Source organism: Physeter macrocephalus, chromosome 14, assembly GCF_002837175.3.
Source record: "Physeter macrocephalus isolate SW-GA chromosome 14, ASM283717v5, whole genome shotgun sequence".
NCBI lineage: Eukaryota > Metazoa > Chordata > Mammalia > Artiodactyla > Physeteridae > Physeter > Physeter macrocephalus.
This window is the reverse complement of record NC_041227.1, coordinates 83,153,865-83,170,258: the sequence shown is the minus strand read 5'-3', so window position 1 is coordinate 83,170,258 and position 16,394 is coordinate 83,153,865. Positions and strand designations below refer to the sequence as shown.

The 16,394-nt window shown below is 38.7% G+C and overlaps 1 protein-coding gene across 1 annotated transcript in view; it reads left to right on the top strand.

Moving 5' to 3' along the window:
* NCOR1 (nuclear receptor corepressor 1) overlaps positions 1–16,394 on the top strand; it is a 163,875-nt gene that overhangs the window by 18,660 nt on the left and 128,821 nt on the right. Inside the window, exons 2-4 of the mRNA XM_024127921.3 lie at positions 2,465–2,642; positions 8,733–8,866; positions 12,503–12,695. Coding sequence (XP_023983689.1) covers positions 2,535–2,642; positions 8,733–8,866; positions 12,503–12,695 — 435 coding nt within the window. The 5' untranslated portion in view covers positions 2,465–2,534. The remainder of the gene's footprint in view (positions 1–2,464; positions 2,643–8,732; positions 8,867–12,502; positions 12,696–16,394) is intronic.

The window sequence follows — 16,394 nt, the reverse complement described above, 5'->3', positions numbered from 1 at the left end:
CTTCTCTGGCACATGCTCTGGCTCACCTTGACTCCTACTCGGGCCACTTCGCAATAGCTAACGTTCTCAATTCAGATTCCTGGAGGGGGATCTGATTGGTACAACCCGGGTCCAGTAGAGTAGTTCACTTGACATTAAACATCATATCAAAGCCACACCTTAACAGGGCCAGAGTTTCTAGAAGGAGTGCAGGGTAGAAGGAGTGCAGGGACCTGGTGTGACCTGCCTCTGTAGGGCATTAATGCTAGTCAATCTAAAGATGACCTGATTCTCTAGGCCAGTGGTCATCAAACTTTTTGGCCTCAAGACTCCTTTTATACTCTTAAAAATTATTTGGGACTCCAAAGAGCTTTTGCTTATGTGGGTTATATATGTTGATGTTTACCATATTAGATATTAAAATGGGGAAATTTAAAAGATATTTATTTAAAAATAATATAAACCCAAATCTTAACGTAAATAACATTTTAATAAGTATTTTCCAAACTATAACAAAAAATTTGATGAGAAGAGTGGCAATGTTTTACATTTTTGCAGACCTCTTCCATATCTGAAAAGAAGGTAGCTTGTTTCTCATTTCTGTTTCTGCATTCAATCTTGCAATATGTTTTTTTGGGGTTTTTTTTTTTTTTGCGGTACGCGGGCCTCCCACTGTTGCAGCCTCTCCTGTTGCGGAGCACAGGCTCCGGACGCGCAGGCTCAGCGGCCACGGCTCACGGGCCTAGCTGCTCCGTGGCATGTGGGATCTTCCCGGACCGGGGCACGAACCCGCGTCCCCTGCGTCGGCAGGCAGACTCTCAACCACTGTGCCACCAGGGAAGCCCTGTTTTTTTTTTTTTACACATATAAATTTATTTTATTTATTTATTTTTGACTGCTTTGGTTCTTCGTTGCTGTGCGCGGCTTTCTCTAGTTGCGGCGAGCGGGGGCCACTCTTTGGTGCGGTGCGTGGCATCTCATTGCGGTGGCTTCTGTTGTTGAGGAACATGGGCTTTCGGTGCGTGGGCTCAGTAGTTGTGTCTCTCGGGCTCTAGAGCGCAGGCTCAGTAGTTGTGGCTCATGGGCTTAGTTGCTCTGCAGCATGTGGGATCTTCCCGGGCAAGGGTTCGAACTTGTGTCCCCTGCATTGGCAGGCGGATTCTTAACCACTGTGCCACCAGGGGAAGCCCCAGTATGTTGTTTTGATGGAAGTTTATGAAGAAAAGCTAACCTCATGTAGACATGTATTTAGAAAAGGGAGGGGGTATTTTAATAGCCTTTTAACATAATTGTGGATATTCTTTGATATCACACCTAAACCAGACAAATGGTAAATTTTTAAAGGTTAGTTACTGTGTAGAATCTGAAACCATATTAGTAAACCTTTCATATTCTGTCACATTAAACATTTATTGGTTTGTCTTGTGCCTATTTAACTGTGGTAAAATGTTTTGTACTTTAAATAAATATTTCATTCACGCCTTATTTTGTAATTCTGTATTGGTCATTTGGAAAATATTGATTCATTGAGTTATGCAGATCTTCAGATTTCATTATGTAATATCAAAAACTCACACTTGTTAATACCACCACCAGTCTTGCCAGAAAAGTCTTTAAATGTGGGGAAGCCGTCAGGCTCATGGTGGCAGATGGAAGTTTTTCCAAAATCCTCATTTTCAAAAAAAATTTGGCAGTTGTTTTTCTTGAAGTGATAGGCTCACTTTGTTCTTCCTTGAAAGCTTTTCTATCCCTAATGCCTTCTTAGGCTGTCATTTTGGGGCAGAATTATTTAATAAAGACGATATTTCCTTTGCACAAATGCCTACCTTATAAATACTCTTGAATCCTTTTAACAATTGACTTTTTTACAACCCCCAAATTTACAGCCATAGATTTTTGTTTTTGTAATATGTAATATTTGTGTTTCAGATATTTACTGGAAGAAGGATGTTTACTGAGCAGTTGCTATATGCTGGCTCCTGAGCTAAGATTTTATGTGTGTTCACTTTATGTAGCTACTGGTATTATTTGTGATACGTTAAAGAAACTTTTTTAAGTATAAAGGAAAAGACCCATTGATGTTTTTAAAGCCCCAGTAACTTTTATTATATTAAGTAAGTAACATGAGAGAAAGCTTTTACTGATAATAGTGGTTTTGTGGGGCTTCCCTGGTGGTGCAGTGGTTGAGAGTCTGCCTGCTGATGCAGGGGACGCGGGTTCGTGCCCCGGTCTGGGAGGATCCCACGTGCCGCGGAGCGGCTGGGCCCTTGAGCCATGGCCGCTGAGCCTGCGCGTCCGGAGCCTGTGCTCCGCAACAGGAGAGGCCGCAACAGTGGGAGGCCCACGTACCGCAAAAAATAAATAAATAAATAAATAAATAAATAAATAAAATAGTAGTTTTGTTTATGTAGCTATAGTTGTATTATTAGAAGCACACCTGGTGCTTTAGTACTTACCAATTCTTTTCTTTCCCCATCCTGTTTAGGTGATTTCCTAGAAGCATGATTGTTTGTTGCACTTAATCTCACAACCTGGTGAGGACTTCTTTACTGATAATGTCAAGTTCGGGTTATCCTCCCAACCAAGGAGCATTCAGCACAGAGCAAAGTCGTTATCCTCCCCACTCTGTTCAGTACACCTTTCCCAGCACCCGTCACCAGCAGGTAAGGAACAGCTATTATGCAAGTTGCATATGTATTTTGTGTTTTTCTTTACTTTTCCCATTTAATACATTTGTTGGTCAGAAACCAAATACAATTGTATATATATAATTGTTATATATATATTTTTAATGGCAAGAACCATTCTCAAAGGTGGGGGACCAAAGGTTAGGGATTAATTATATTTATCTTCTTATTGTGGCTTTATGCCAGATTTCAGGAAGTGAACATGTCTCTGCTTCTGATTGTAGGAGTTGTTGATGGATAGCGAAGAATCAATTGCCTAGAGTTTCTAAGTTAAGACCTCTGTTTATGCACCAAATACTGGTTGAGTAGTAAGCTGGCCGGATGACTTGGCCTCTCTTGAGTGAGAGCCAGGTCCTGTGCTAAGGTTTTCTATACGTGTGTTTACTCTATGTAGCTACTGGTATTATTTGTGATATATTAAAGAACCTCTGCCTTCTTGAGAGATTTGATGGTAGGAAGATGAGTTTGCGTGATTGTTTTACTTTGTGAAAAATAAAATAGGTGAAATTATCAGCTTAGCGTGCACCAGGGACGGGGGTGTAAGAGGTTTGAAGAAAAGAGAAGGGAAGGGATGAAATAAATGGTCATTTTGGAGAACAAGAAAGCACACTTACCAGCAAATATAGTTGAGTACTACTGGGTACTACCGAGGACTCCTTTAAAGCATGGTTATGATTACAAAGTGAGAAGGGACATCCTTACCTTGTTTCTGTTTAGGGAAACATTCAGTCTTTCACTATTAAGTATAATATTAGTCGCATGTTTTTTGTAGATGTCCTTTTTTGGTTGAAGAAGTCACTTTCTACTGCTAGATAAGAGGATTCTTACATGGTTAGGTGCTGAGTTTTGGTTGTGTGTCCTTCCTGCCCCAGTGCTATTCATCTGATTACTAATTTCCTAGATTATTGTTGCCGCTGCTGTCTGTTTTTTTTTAATCGACTTCGGGATTTAGTTTATATATAATAAAATTTTATTATATGTGTACATTTTGACAAGGTTCATACAACCATAAAACCACCACCAAAATGAAGAAAGAAAAAATTTCTTTCACCCCGAAAGTTCCCTTGTGCCCCATCCAGATCAGACCTCCTCCCCCACTTCCCACAAACCTCAACTCCCAGGAAACTGTGGTCTGCTTTCTGTCATAACAGATTACCTTTGTCTTGAGTCTTGCATGAACTCTTTTGTCAATGGCTTCTTTTCTGTCCCATAATACTTTTGAGGTTTATCCATGTTCTGGCGCATCTTGGTAATTAATTTCTTTTTATTGCTGGGTATGGATATACCATAATTTGTTTATCCAGTCACTTATTCCAGTTTTTGGTTATTACAAATAAAATTGTTTAGGAAATACGTATCTGTGTGTGAGCTGTATCTACTAGATTACATAAAGAAGCTTTGCCTTCTTTTCTTACGGTATCCTTGGGAGATATGTTTTTAATCTTATCAAGTCCATTTTATTAATTTTTGTCTTTAATATTTCTTGCTTTTTGTGTCATATTTGAGAAGTTTTTTGCCAAACTCAAGGTCACTGAGATTTTCTTCTATGTTTTCTCCTTAGAGGCTTTAAAACTTTAGGTTGTTACATTTAAGTCTGTGATCTATTTTGTATTTTTTTTTTTTTTTTTTTTGCGGTACGCGGGCCTCTGACTGTTGTGGCCTCTCCCGTAGTGGAGCACAGGCTCCGGACGCGCAGGCCCAGTGGCCATGGCTCACGGGCCCACCCGCTCCGCGGCATGTGGGATCTTCCCGGACCGGGGCACGAGCCCATGTCCCCCGCATCGGCAGGCGGACTCTCAACCACTGCGCCACCAGGGAAGCCCTGTGATCTATTTTGAATTACATTTTGTTTATGGTGTGAAGTAAGGGTTGAAGCCATTGTTTTGCATGTGGGTATTCAGTTCTAGAAATCATTTGTTGAAAAGATTATCCTTTCCTCACTGAATTGTTTTGGCATTTTCATTGAAAATCAGTTGATCATATATATGTGAGTATATTTCTGTTCTCTCTACACTGATATGTTTTATCTTTATCTCGCATCTGTGATTTTTCTGTGTAAACAAACATTTAGTCTTTTAATAAAGAACTGCACACTGTCTTGAATATTACAGCTTTATAATACCCTGAAATTAAGTAGTGTGACTCTTTCCTGAATTGTTCTTTGGATATTCTAGAGCCTTTGCATTTTAGAATCAACTTGTCAATGTCTACAAAAAAGCTTGCTGGGATTTTGATTGAGACTGTCTTGAATCTAGAGATTAATATGGGAGAGAATCGACAACTTTGAATGTTCTGGTCCATGAACATGGTATATCTCTCCATTTATGCAGGTCTGCATTAATTTTTCTTAGTAACGTTTGGTAGTTTTCAGTGTACAGGTCATGTACATCTGTTATCACATTTATTCTTAAATATGTAATATTTTTAACGTGATTGTTACTGGTACTTATTTTTGAATTTCAGTTTTCAGTTCATTGCTGCTATGTATATTTATCTTCTATCCTACAAACTTACTTGCTACTTCTCCTTGCTTTTTTATGGATTTCATAGGATTTTCTATGTAGATGATCCTGTAACCTGAGAATAAAGACAGCTTTGCTTCTCCCTTTCCAAACTAGATGCCTGTTCTCTTTCTTCCTTATTGCACTGGCTAGAATACCGAGTACAGTTGAATAGAAGGGGTGAGAGTGAACATCCTTGCCTGATTTCTGATCTTAAGAGGAAAGCATTCAGCCTTTCACTTATTAGCTTGGGAAGTGTTTCCTCCCCCTGTATTTTCTTAAAGAGTCATTGTAGGATTGGTATTGTTTTCTTCCTTAGATATTTGATAGAATCTAAGCCATTTGGGCCTAGAATTTTCTTTGTGGGAAGAATTTAACTGATAAATTATTAACTCAATTTCTTTAACAGTTATAATTCAGATTATTTACTTTTTCTTGAGTCAGTTGGGGTATTTTGTTGCTCAAGATACTAAATTTATTGCCGTGATTTGTCATACTATTTCCTTATTGTTTCAGTGTCTTTTAGATTTGTTGTGATGTCATTCCTTGTGTTAATAAGTGTTTTTTTTTCCCTTTTTTTTTCCTTTATTAGTCTAGTTAGAGGTTTATCAGTTTAGTAGATTCCTTTCCTTGAAAAACTAGCTTTAGTTTCATCCATTTTTTACTTTTTTTTTGTATTTTACTGATTTCTGTCCATATTATTTTCTCCCTTCTATTATATAATTGCCCACATATACTGTGATTTCTGACTCCTTTCACTTCTTGGTATATATTCAGGTTTCCTTTTGCTACATTTTCTTCCTGCCTGAAGAGCATCATTTCTCTTAGTGCAGGTCTTTTGGCAGTGAACTTGCTCAGCTTTTATTTACCTGAAAAAGTTTACTTCAACTTGAGTTTTGAAGAATGCTTTCACTGGATATAGAATTCTAGGTTGATAGTTATTTTCTTTCAGCATTTTAAGAGATGTAATTCGTTGTACTCTGACCTGTTTGGTTTCTGACCAGAAGTCTTTGCTCATTCTTATCTTTGTTTATTTAAATATATCTTTTCCCCCCCTCTGGTTACTTTTAAGATTTCTCTCTTTATCACTGTTTTTCAGCAATTGATTATGATGTGCCTTTGTTGTGCTTTTTGAATGTGTATGTTACTGTCTTTAGCATTCACTGAGCTTCCTGCCTCTGTGTATTCGTCATTTTCATAAAATTTGGGCAATATTCAGCCATTATTTCATCAGGTATATTTTCTGTCTCCTCTACTCCTAGTTTCCTTCTGAGACACCAGTTACTCCTATATTATTTTATCCTACAGGTTACTGGACCTCTGGTCTTCCCCCGCCCCCCGTTTTTTAATCCATTTGCTTCATTGTGCTATGGTTTCATGTTCAGTGATCTTTTCTTCTGCAGTTTCCAACCTACTGTTAATTTCATCCTGTGAAATTATCATTGCAGGTATTGGATTTTTGATTAGAATATGAACATTGCTGGATTTTGTTGTATTCCTTTAAAGAAGGTTGGATTCCTTTTGGTAGGCAGTGAAGTTACTTTTGAGCTTTATTTTTAAACACTCTTAAGGCAAGTTTAGAATAGTCTTTATTCTGGGTCTAATTTATCCTCCACTTCTGAACTTGCCTCTTCTGGGCTATCTACTGAGTATCTCGTGTATCCAGTGAGATTTCTTATCTCTGGCTGGAGGAAATTTGAATGAGGTCTGGCCCTCTGTGAGCTCTGGGAATTGTTTGTTTTATCATTCCTTCTAACAGTTCTTTCTTCAGAAGTTGTTCTTAGTTCAGCCTTTAAAGACTGGGCTATGCTCTCCCTATGCATTACAGATTGGAATTCAGCCAAACACTTAAGGGAACACAAATTCATATTTCAGGAAATATTTCTCTGTGTAACTCCCTCCTCTCTGGAAGTCTCCAGAAATTCTGTCTGGCTTTCCCAAACTAGTATGGTTGCTTCTTCAATGAATAAGATTCTGGAGCACTGTTTGGATGCAGTTTGGAAATCACCTCCAGGTAGAAAGCCTGGATTATGCTAGGACTCCCCCATTTGTGTCACTTTTCTCAGAGGTCAAGTCCTGTGCAGCCTGTTGTCCAATGTCTGAAAGGAATTCCTACACTTTGTGCAGTTTTTTTTGCTGTTTACTGTGGGAATGTAGTTTGGACAGTTGTTATTTGCTCATAGCTGGAAGAAGTGCACTATTGTTTCTTTTATTTCGCTTCTTACTCTTCATTCGTCTTGCTGGGTGCGTCCTTTAGGAATTCTTTCAGAGATGCTGTCACTGGTGAATTTTCTGAGTTCTTGAATTCTGAAAAGTTTGTAGTCCTAAAACTTGAGCGATGATTTGGTTACTGAATTTGTAGGTTCAGATTTGTTTTCTTCTGAACTTGGAATATGTATTTGTGTTTCGTTCTGTTCAGTGTTGCTGATGAGAAGTCTGCTTTTATTATGATCCTTCTTACTTTGTAGGAAACCAATTTTTTATTTCTTATGACTAGTAGTAGAGTTTTCTCGTCATCTTTTGTTTTCTAAGATTCTGATACGTCCAGTGTGGATTAATTTTTAAAATCTCAACTTTTCTCTTAGGCCCTTTTTTTTTTTTTTTTTTGCGGTACGCGGGCCTCTCACCGTTGTGGCCCCTCCCGCTGCGGAGCACAGGCTCCGGATGCGCAGGCTCAGCGTCCATGGCTCACGGGCCCAGCCGCTCCGCGGCACGCAGGATCCTCCCGGACCGGGGCACGAACCCGTGTCCCCTGCATCGGCAGGCGGACTTGCAACCACTGCGCCACCAGGGAAGCCCTCTTAGGCCCTTTTAAATCTGAGGTCTAAGTCTTTTTTAACTTCTGAGAAATGCTGTTCTATTCTTAGAATATTGCCTCTCACCTGTGGATATTGAATGTTGGAACCTTTTACTGTAGCTGCCATTTCTAACTTCTCTAATTTCTGTATCTTTGTGCTCTACTGTGTTATGAGAGAATTCTTCAGTCCTGTCTTTGCTTGCATTTGCCCTTCACCTGTCTGTTCTACTATTAATTTCAGTGATCAACTTTTTAATTTCTTTAATTGCTGTTTGGTTCTTTTTGAGGATATTTTTAATACTTTTGTGTCCTTTTTCACTTTCACTTAATCTTGTCTCTATTTCTTTGGATGTCAGTTCTTTATTTTTTGAGTTTTGACATACTTTTTGTGCTCTGCAACAGGAGAAGCCACCGCAGTGAGAAGCCCCTGACCACAACCAAGAGTAGCCCCCACTCGCCACAAATAGAGAAAGCCTGTGTGCAGCAGGGAAGACCCAATGCCCCCATAAATAAATAACTAAATTTTTTAAAATAAAAAAAATATATAGGTTGAACAGGAAATCTCATTTTGAATTCTTTTGAATGATATATAATGTTGATTGTTTTAGGTTATGGGAAAGAGTTAAATCAGTGAAGGAATTGAAATCATTGCTGCTCCTTTCCATACTTAGTGGACCATAACTGCCTTTGTTCATTTGTCCTTGGTTTGGTTTCATGATGCTTTTCACTTCTTGGTTAATAATTAGTTTATGATTATTTTACCACTAGGAGTTTGCAGTCCCTGATTATCGTTCTTCTCATCTCGAAGTCAGTCAGGCCTCACAGCTCTTGCAGCAACAGCAGCAGCAGCAGCTTCGCAGACGACCTTCCCTGCTTTCAGAGTTTCACCCAGGTTCTGACAGGTAACAGGCTTTCTTTATGTTTCCATCCAGGACTGAACTTGTGTCATTTATTTTATTACTTTAATTTTGTTATATTTATCTCGTAATCTTATTAACCAAGCTGTCATTACAGTTTATATTTTGAGCTCTTTTATATTTGTTGACCTTTTGGAGTAGTTGTCATAATAGTTAACAAACTCTTAAAAACTTGTTTCCAGAGTTCGGAGTTAATGCTGTGTAGTGGGCAGTCAGGTTGATCTAGGTTTGAATCCTGGTCAGCTGTTGTGGACTTTGTAGCATTGTGTAAACAGGTGTTCTCAATTCAGGCTGCGTATTAGGACCACCTGGAGAGGTTTAAAAGCTTGATTCCCAGGTCCCATCCCAGAATAATTAAATGAGTCTCTGGGATTGGGCCCAGGTCATTCTCATTTGCAGACAGGGTTGCCAGTCAGTGATTTAAACTTCTCAGACCTTAGTTTTCTACCTGTAAAAATGAAGATAATAATGGCATTGTCTGCAAAGGATAAGTATTTGGTCAAGTAATGTTGGCCCCGTCCATGGCAGGTACTCATTTTCTCCAGGGTCCTTACCATTTCTGCGGTCTTTTACTCCATTCTCACCCTTAATCGAAAGGATTTTGAAGTTTTGTTTTAGCAGTTTTGTAAAGAACCTGATTTACTATTTTAAAAATATGATTACTGTTTAGGTTTTAAGATGATAAAAGGTTTGAAATTATTCGGCCATGTGTAAAATCATTGTAAAATGCATTTCTTGGTGAAGGTTGTGGAGAGAATTCAGATCACTCTCCTCTACTATCTAGCAAATATACGAAGATGGTTTTTTTTAAAAAGGGCTAAAAATGCACCCTACATAAAGAAGGAAAGGATACAGCCACTGCCATAAACTTGGAAAAGTGGCATTCAAGGAAGGAATGAGAAGAATATTGCACAACTTGGCCTCCTAGTTCCTACTTTTACTCTCAAAGAAGCAGTGTTGAAGAAAGAAAGAAGGTTAGTATAGTCGTAGGATTTCTCATGATTGCTCCCTAATTTGGGAAGACATGAGTGGCGGTAATGATGTGTGAACGGTTGGCTTAGGAATCCCCCTTATGCCGTCCTGCAGGAAGGATAGTTAACAGTGTGCCGCTTCCCAAAGTGCTGAGCCAGAGCCCTCAGGACTGCTGTACGTGTGCGGCTGGTGGAGCGGGCCAGGATCCTTAGCAAAGGCTGTCACAGCCCCATCCCAGTTTTCCCCTTATTTGCCCCACTTTTCTGTTTCCTCAGGCTGTATACTTCCAGAAAAGTATTTAGAAAGCCATATCCAGTCCTCCATCTGTAGACAAACACATTCCAGGCAAAGTGGGGATGAGCAAGGAAAACGCCCACACACCATTCCACACCAAAGAGGAAGTCTGGGTAGGGTTGCTCATAGTATGCCTGAGCAGGAGGGTAAGGGATGCCATGAACAGGGAAAACATATTCCTGGAAAGGAAGATTAAAGCAATACAGTGTTCCAAAAACAAAGACCCGTGTGTGTAAAGAAGCTCAAAAACAAAGAACATGCCCCGTGAGTGCTGTGCACTGTAGAACTTTAAATTAATAATGAAGTATTCAAAAGCAAAATAAGGCAACCATATCAGATAAAATGAAAGATTGGACATTCCTGTGCCCCCAAGACCACCATTTTAAATTCAATATATAAAGTGAGAAGGAACAAGGAATGAAATAGATGTGGCTGAAAGTCAGACCTTTGTCTTGGAAGAAAGGTCTAGAAATGATCAGAGTGGATGCAGAAGAAAAGCACAGATTAAAGCAATTAGAAAGAAGTGGATAAATATGGAGGGCAAATTAAAATCATCCAACATGTCATAAGAACATGTGTTTCTGAGGTGGAGAACCTGGTAAAGGAAAGGAAATAATATTCATAACTTAAAAAAAAAAACCACTTTTTTTCCCTTTAAAGTGAAGGAAGAACTCAATAGGTTGATAGGACATACCTTGCTCCAAGAAAAATTTGCACAGTGTGATCAATACCGAGACAGATCCTGGTTATCATTAAAGTTTAAGGCTAAGTAAAAGAATCAGGAATCCAGGAAGCAAAACACAAGTCCTTGATAGGGGGAAAAGAATCTGACAGAAGATATTAATAGTAGAGCAATAGCTACAAAGTTCTGAGAAAAAGAAATTGAGATCCAAGAATATTGCATCAGACACGTTTAAAAGCAACAAGCAGACATTTTTAGACATGAAAGCACTGAGCGTCTAAAGCTTCTTGAAGAATTTCTACATGATGGAATCCAGTCAAGCAAAAATGGAAGCAGTGGTAAAAGGACTACAGTAGCCATGAACCCATTCAAGTGGAAAGTCCATATGAGACATCTCGATGAATTATGGTTCTTTTTTTTTTGCGGTACGCGGGCCTCTTACTGTTGTGGCCTCTCCCGCCGCGGAGCACAGGCTCCGGACGCGCGGGCTCAGCGGCCATGGCTCACGGGCCCAGCCCGCTCCGCGGCATGTGGGATCTTCCCGGACCGGGGCACGAACCCGTGTCCCCTGCATCGGCAGGTGGACTCTAAACTACTGCGCCACCAGGGAAGCCCTGTGGATTCTTTTGAGTTTTCTACGTATGAGATCGTGTCATCTGCGAATAGAAATACTTCTTCTTTTTCAATTTGGATGCCTTTTCTCTCTTTTCTTGCCTAATATTCTGATAAGAACTCCCAATACTATATTGAAAAGGAGTGGCAAAAACAGGCATCCTTGTCTTACTTCTGAAGCTTCCTACTCCAGTATTTTTTGTGACATCATTGTGAATTTTAAGGAGACAATGGGATCTTATGTCTTGAATGAGATTTCAAATTTTTGAGGTGTAATAAAATTATAGACCTCAGGGTTTATTTTATCATCTATCCTAAAAACCAAACCCCATGATTAACTTTTCAATGAAAAGTTGTTTTGTGAGACAGTCGATTAAAGCTTGGCCATAGGTAAGATGTCGCTCCTTTAAATACTTCGGTAGAAAATGAAAAGTCAAATTAACACCCATACATAGTATTCTATACAGTATACCATGTAGAGAAATTAAAAACAGATTCCTGACCTTCAAGATACTTATGTACTTGGGGAAACTAGACAAAATACATGTTTTAGGGGTCAGAATTATGTATTCACAGTACTGTTGCATTCCCACTCAAGAGACTTGTTTTTAAGTCTTAATAATACCTCACAACTCAAGTCATTTATCTTTCCATGTGGCAGTTGCTGGGAAATTTGTTATTTTTTTTTTTCTGCTTGCTTTTATTACTGGTTGAAAATGGTGGCTCTTCTAGTCTAGATTATATTCAGTTATTACGGCATAGGTTTAAAAATACTTTATGGATATTTTTCGGCAACTTCAGATTTTCTGCAAGTTGAAATCTTCTGTTACATCTTTCACTACTTTATCACCTCTACTCCCACCTCCCCTGAAGAAACTTTTCCTGTCAGGATTTAAGTTTAATAGTACTTTATAGTGAGGTATATATTCTCCTGGGGTGAGGGAATTCACTTGAAAGTGAGCATAACTTTTCTTTTATTTCAAAGTTCAACCAGGGATGTTAGCAGGAAGTTGGACATCACTTAAACATTTTCAAGTGATTATTTTCTTTGTATGTATTAGGCCTCAAGAAAGGAGAACTGGATATGAGCAGTTTCACCCAGGCCCTTCCCCGGTGGATCATGATTCACTGGAATCCAAGCGACCACGTCTGGAGCAGGTTTCTGATTCCCATTTCCAGCGGGTCAGCGCTGCGGTCTTACCTTTAGTGCACACGCTGCCAGAAGGGGTGAGGTCTTCTGCAGATGCTAAGAAGGTAAATATTGGTTCTCTTACCCTGTGGAGTTGTTGGTCTGAAATGTTTGTTGAGCCATGTTCAGCCACAGCGCCTAAAAGAAAGCCCAGTTATGCCAGTCTCTAAAGGTTAGTGCTATGGGAAAGTAAAAATTTTGTTAAACACAACTAAAAACCACAGACTTAATACTCCAGACTTTTAAAGTCAGTACTTTTAACTTTTTGGTAAATGAAAACGATCCGAGGACTGCTGTAAAGAAAAATTGCTGTTGAATGACATTCAGTTGCTGTTGAATCTCGAGCATTTTATATTGGCTTGTTGGGCTGTAAAATGTGGTCAGACTCAAGACTACCACAGTTCTGTTAAATTTAAATTAAATTTTAAATAATACCTTTAAATTCAGTTGCAGTTTATTAACTTACTGCATAGGAGAAGACACGTTTTAGGTAAGGTTTAATCGTGCTTATAATTTTTGTAAAGAAAGCTTCTTTTTCTAATTTGTGTAAAAAATATGTTCTTGCAAATACAGAGGAAAAAAGTTATCTATAATTCTCTGTCTTAGAGGTAACTGTTATACTTTTAATATGTATCTGTATCTCGTGACATTTCAAGCAATGTGTATTGTGGATTTATGAGAAGGTTCTATTAAGATCAAACCTCTTTTTCTCTTATGTTTATTGTTATTTGCCTTTCTTTTGTGAAATGCATCTTCCTGTATTATGCCCTAATTTTGTTGCTGAGTTTATCATATTTAACTGTCTATTTTGCTTGTCATTAAATCTTCAGATTGGGAAGTACCTGGCACTTAGTAGGTACTGAATAAATATTTGTTTTAGAAAGAATAAACTAATTCTTTAAAACACTTTTAACAATAAAGTGTTAACCTCTTTACTATCATATGTTCATATCTCTTACCCTGCCTTTTTGTTATCAAATATCTTTCCCATGAAGTTTATTTGCCTTTATGGCTAATGGCCCTGTCCACCCTGATATCAGATAAATAAATACACATTTTCTTTGAGTTTTTATGCAGTGAGAAATGATTTAAAAGATAGTGAATATGTTTGCAACTTATTTTCAAATAGATCAACTGGGGAATAAAAAGGTAGGTGTGTGCATGTGTATAGAGACAAAGCAAATACAGCAAAATGTTACAACTAGTGAATCTAGATGAAGATATTGAGTGTCCATTATAGTAGTCTTTCAACTCTTATGTAAATTTGAAAATTTCAAAATAATAAGTTGGGTGGGGAAAGCTCTTTGTGATAAGCTAGAAATGAACTAAGCTTCTAGGAATATTGAGACCTGCTTCACTATGTGACGTATCTGTATTATAGTCTATGGGCTTATAAGAAATGTTTGAAACATTTAAAAAAGAAGGAAAGAAAGAAAGAAATACAGTGAATAAAGGTCTTCTTCCAAGGCTGAATAAATGACCACAAAGGTAATTTATAGCTATAGATTTTTTTGGAAGAAAGAGATCTTAAAACTTCATCCATTTAAATAATGTGTTATGTTGGATCAGAGTACAGCTGATTTCCATTTTATAGTAGAGAAGACAGATGTTAAGAAAAATTAAGTGACCTAGGTCGAGCCTCCTGAGTTGGAATGAGAACCCATGACCTCTGACCCCTAGCTCTGCTCCCCGCCCCCCCCCCCCCCCCCCCCCCCCCCGCCAAGTTGTAAATCATGACTTTCCTTTTTTTAGAAGTAGGGATTTTGAAAGAATTAGCATCTGTTAGAAATTGTTGTTAATTGTGCATATTTTAATGTGCTCGCTTTGTATATTGTATATAACTTTATTTTTGCTTAAATACATTTTGTGTCGTTCAGTTTACAATTTTATTTTTAGTCATATAAATATATAAAGTAATTTATTTAATATAAAGTAATATATTTAAAGTAATTTAATTTAAAGTAATAAATATATAAAGTAATTTATTTAATTGCCACACATGTAGGTTACCTGTTTGCTCATTAGAACAATGACATATTTTCTTTAGGTTGATTTTTGTGTTTGGTCTTTTTTGGCTGCGCTGTGCGGCTTGCGGGATCTTAGTTCCCTGACCAGGAATCTACCCCTCACCCTGGGCAGTGAAAGTGCGGAGTCCTAATTGCTGGACCACCAGGGAAATCCCTAGGTTGATTTTTTTGGTATACGGTCTTACTTATTTCCCTAAAGTAAATTCCTGTTAGTGTAAGTAATTAGAGACCAGAGTTGGCATATTTTAAGGTTTTCATGGGTGTATCCACATTGCCCTGCAGAGGAGGAGAACCAGTTCTTGTCCTGGAGAGCACGGTATAAGGGCTCCCAGGTCTTGTGTGCCCTGACGGATACCACATATTTACTGTTTTTAAAAAAGTCATTGTTTGATAAATTTTTAACTTGAATTTATTTGCTTGTTAGTAAAATTTAACATTTTTTCATTTGTTTATTTTTCCTGTTTTATGAATTGCTTTTTCATATCTATTGCCCATTTTTCTGTTGGTTTGTTTTTTATTTTCTATTGAGTTGTTAGAGTTCACGTTTTGCAATGATTTTTCGCAGGCTCAGCGGCCATGGCTCACGGGCCCAGCCGCTCTGCGGCATGTGGGATCTTCCTGGACCAGGGCACGAACCTTCGTCCCCTACATCGGCAGGCGGACTCTCAAGCACTGCGCCACCAGGGAAGCCCTTATTTCAGTTTTGATGAAGAGAAAATAGTTTTTTATTTTGATTCATCAATCTTTTTTTTTTAATGTCTTTTACTGTTGGCTTTCCTGAGCTCAAGATAATGTGAATGCCTTTTGTTTGTTTGTTTGTTTGAGGCTTTTTGTGATTTGCTAATAAATCTCATATAAATGTTGGCTATTATTTGGCTTTCATTGTGATATAAGATGTGAGGTAGGAATCTTAACTTCTTCCCTCAAATTACTATCAGAATGTTCCAATACAAAATTGTAAACTCCTTGGGACTTCCCTGGTGGCGCAGTGGATAGGACTCTGCGCTCCCAACGCAGGGGGCCTGGGTTCGATCCCTGGTCAGGGAACTAGATCCCACATGCATGCTGCAATTAAGACCCGGCACAACCAAATAAACAAATAAGTGTTTAAAAAAAAAGAAAAAAAAATTATAAATTCCTTGAAGGCGAGCATCATGCCTGTTTTGTTCACCACTCTACCTAGTGCCTGTCATATAATAGGCACTCAAGGAATTTGTTTTTTTGTTAAATATTTAACTAGAGAAGAAGTCAGTGGAAAATACTGATTTGTAATAGTAGTTCTTGGGGCACACATCAGATCACCTGAGGAGCATTTTCAAAATCTGCTCAATTGAAATATAATCTGTTTTGCTGTTATACGTGTTATGTAACACAAATTAGCTCATATGCATATGTAAGAGAATGATATAAATATAACATGGAAGTCCTAAAGATTCGTGAATGGTTGTTCCCTGCGCATGAATGTTTTCAGGCTCTCAGGATCAAGCTGTCTCGTAATTAAGAAATAGCCTTTGAGATAGACGAAGACCTTAAAAAGATTTGAGGGCTTCCCTGATGGCGCAGTGGTTGAGAGTCTGCCTGCCGATGCAGGGGACACGGGTTCGTGCCCCGGTCCGGGAGGATACCACATGCCGCGGAGCGACTGGGCCCGTGAGCCATGGCCGCTGGGCCTGCGCGTCCGGAGCCTGTGCTCCGCAACGGGAGAGGCCACAACAGTGAGAGGCCCGCGTACCGCAA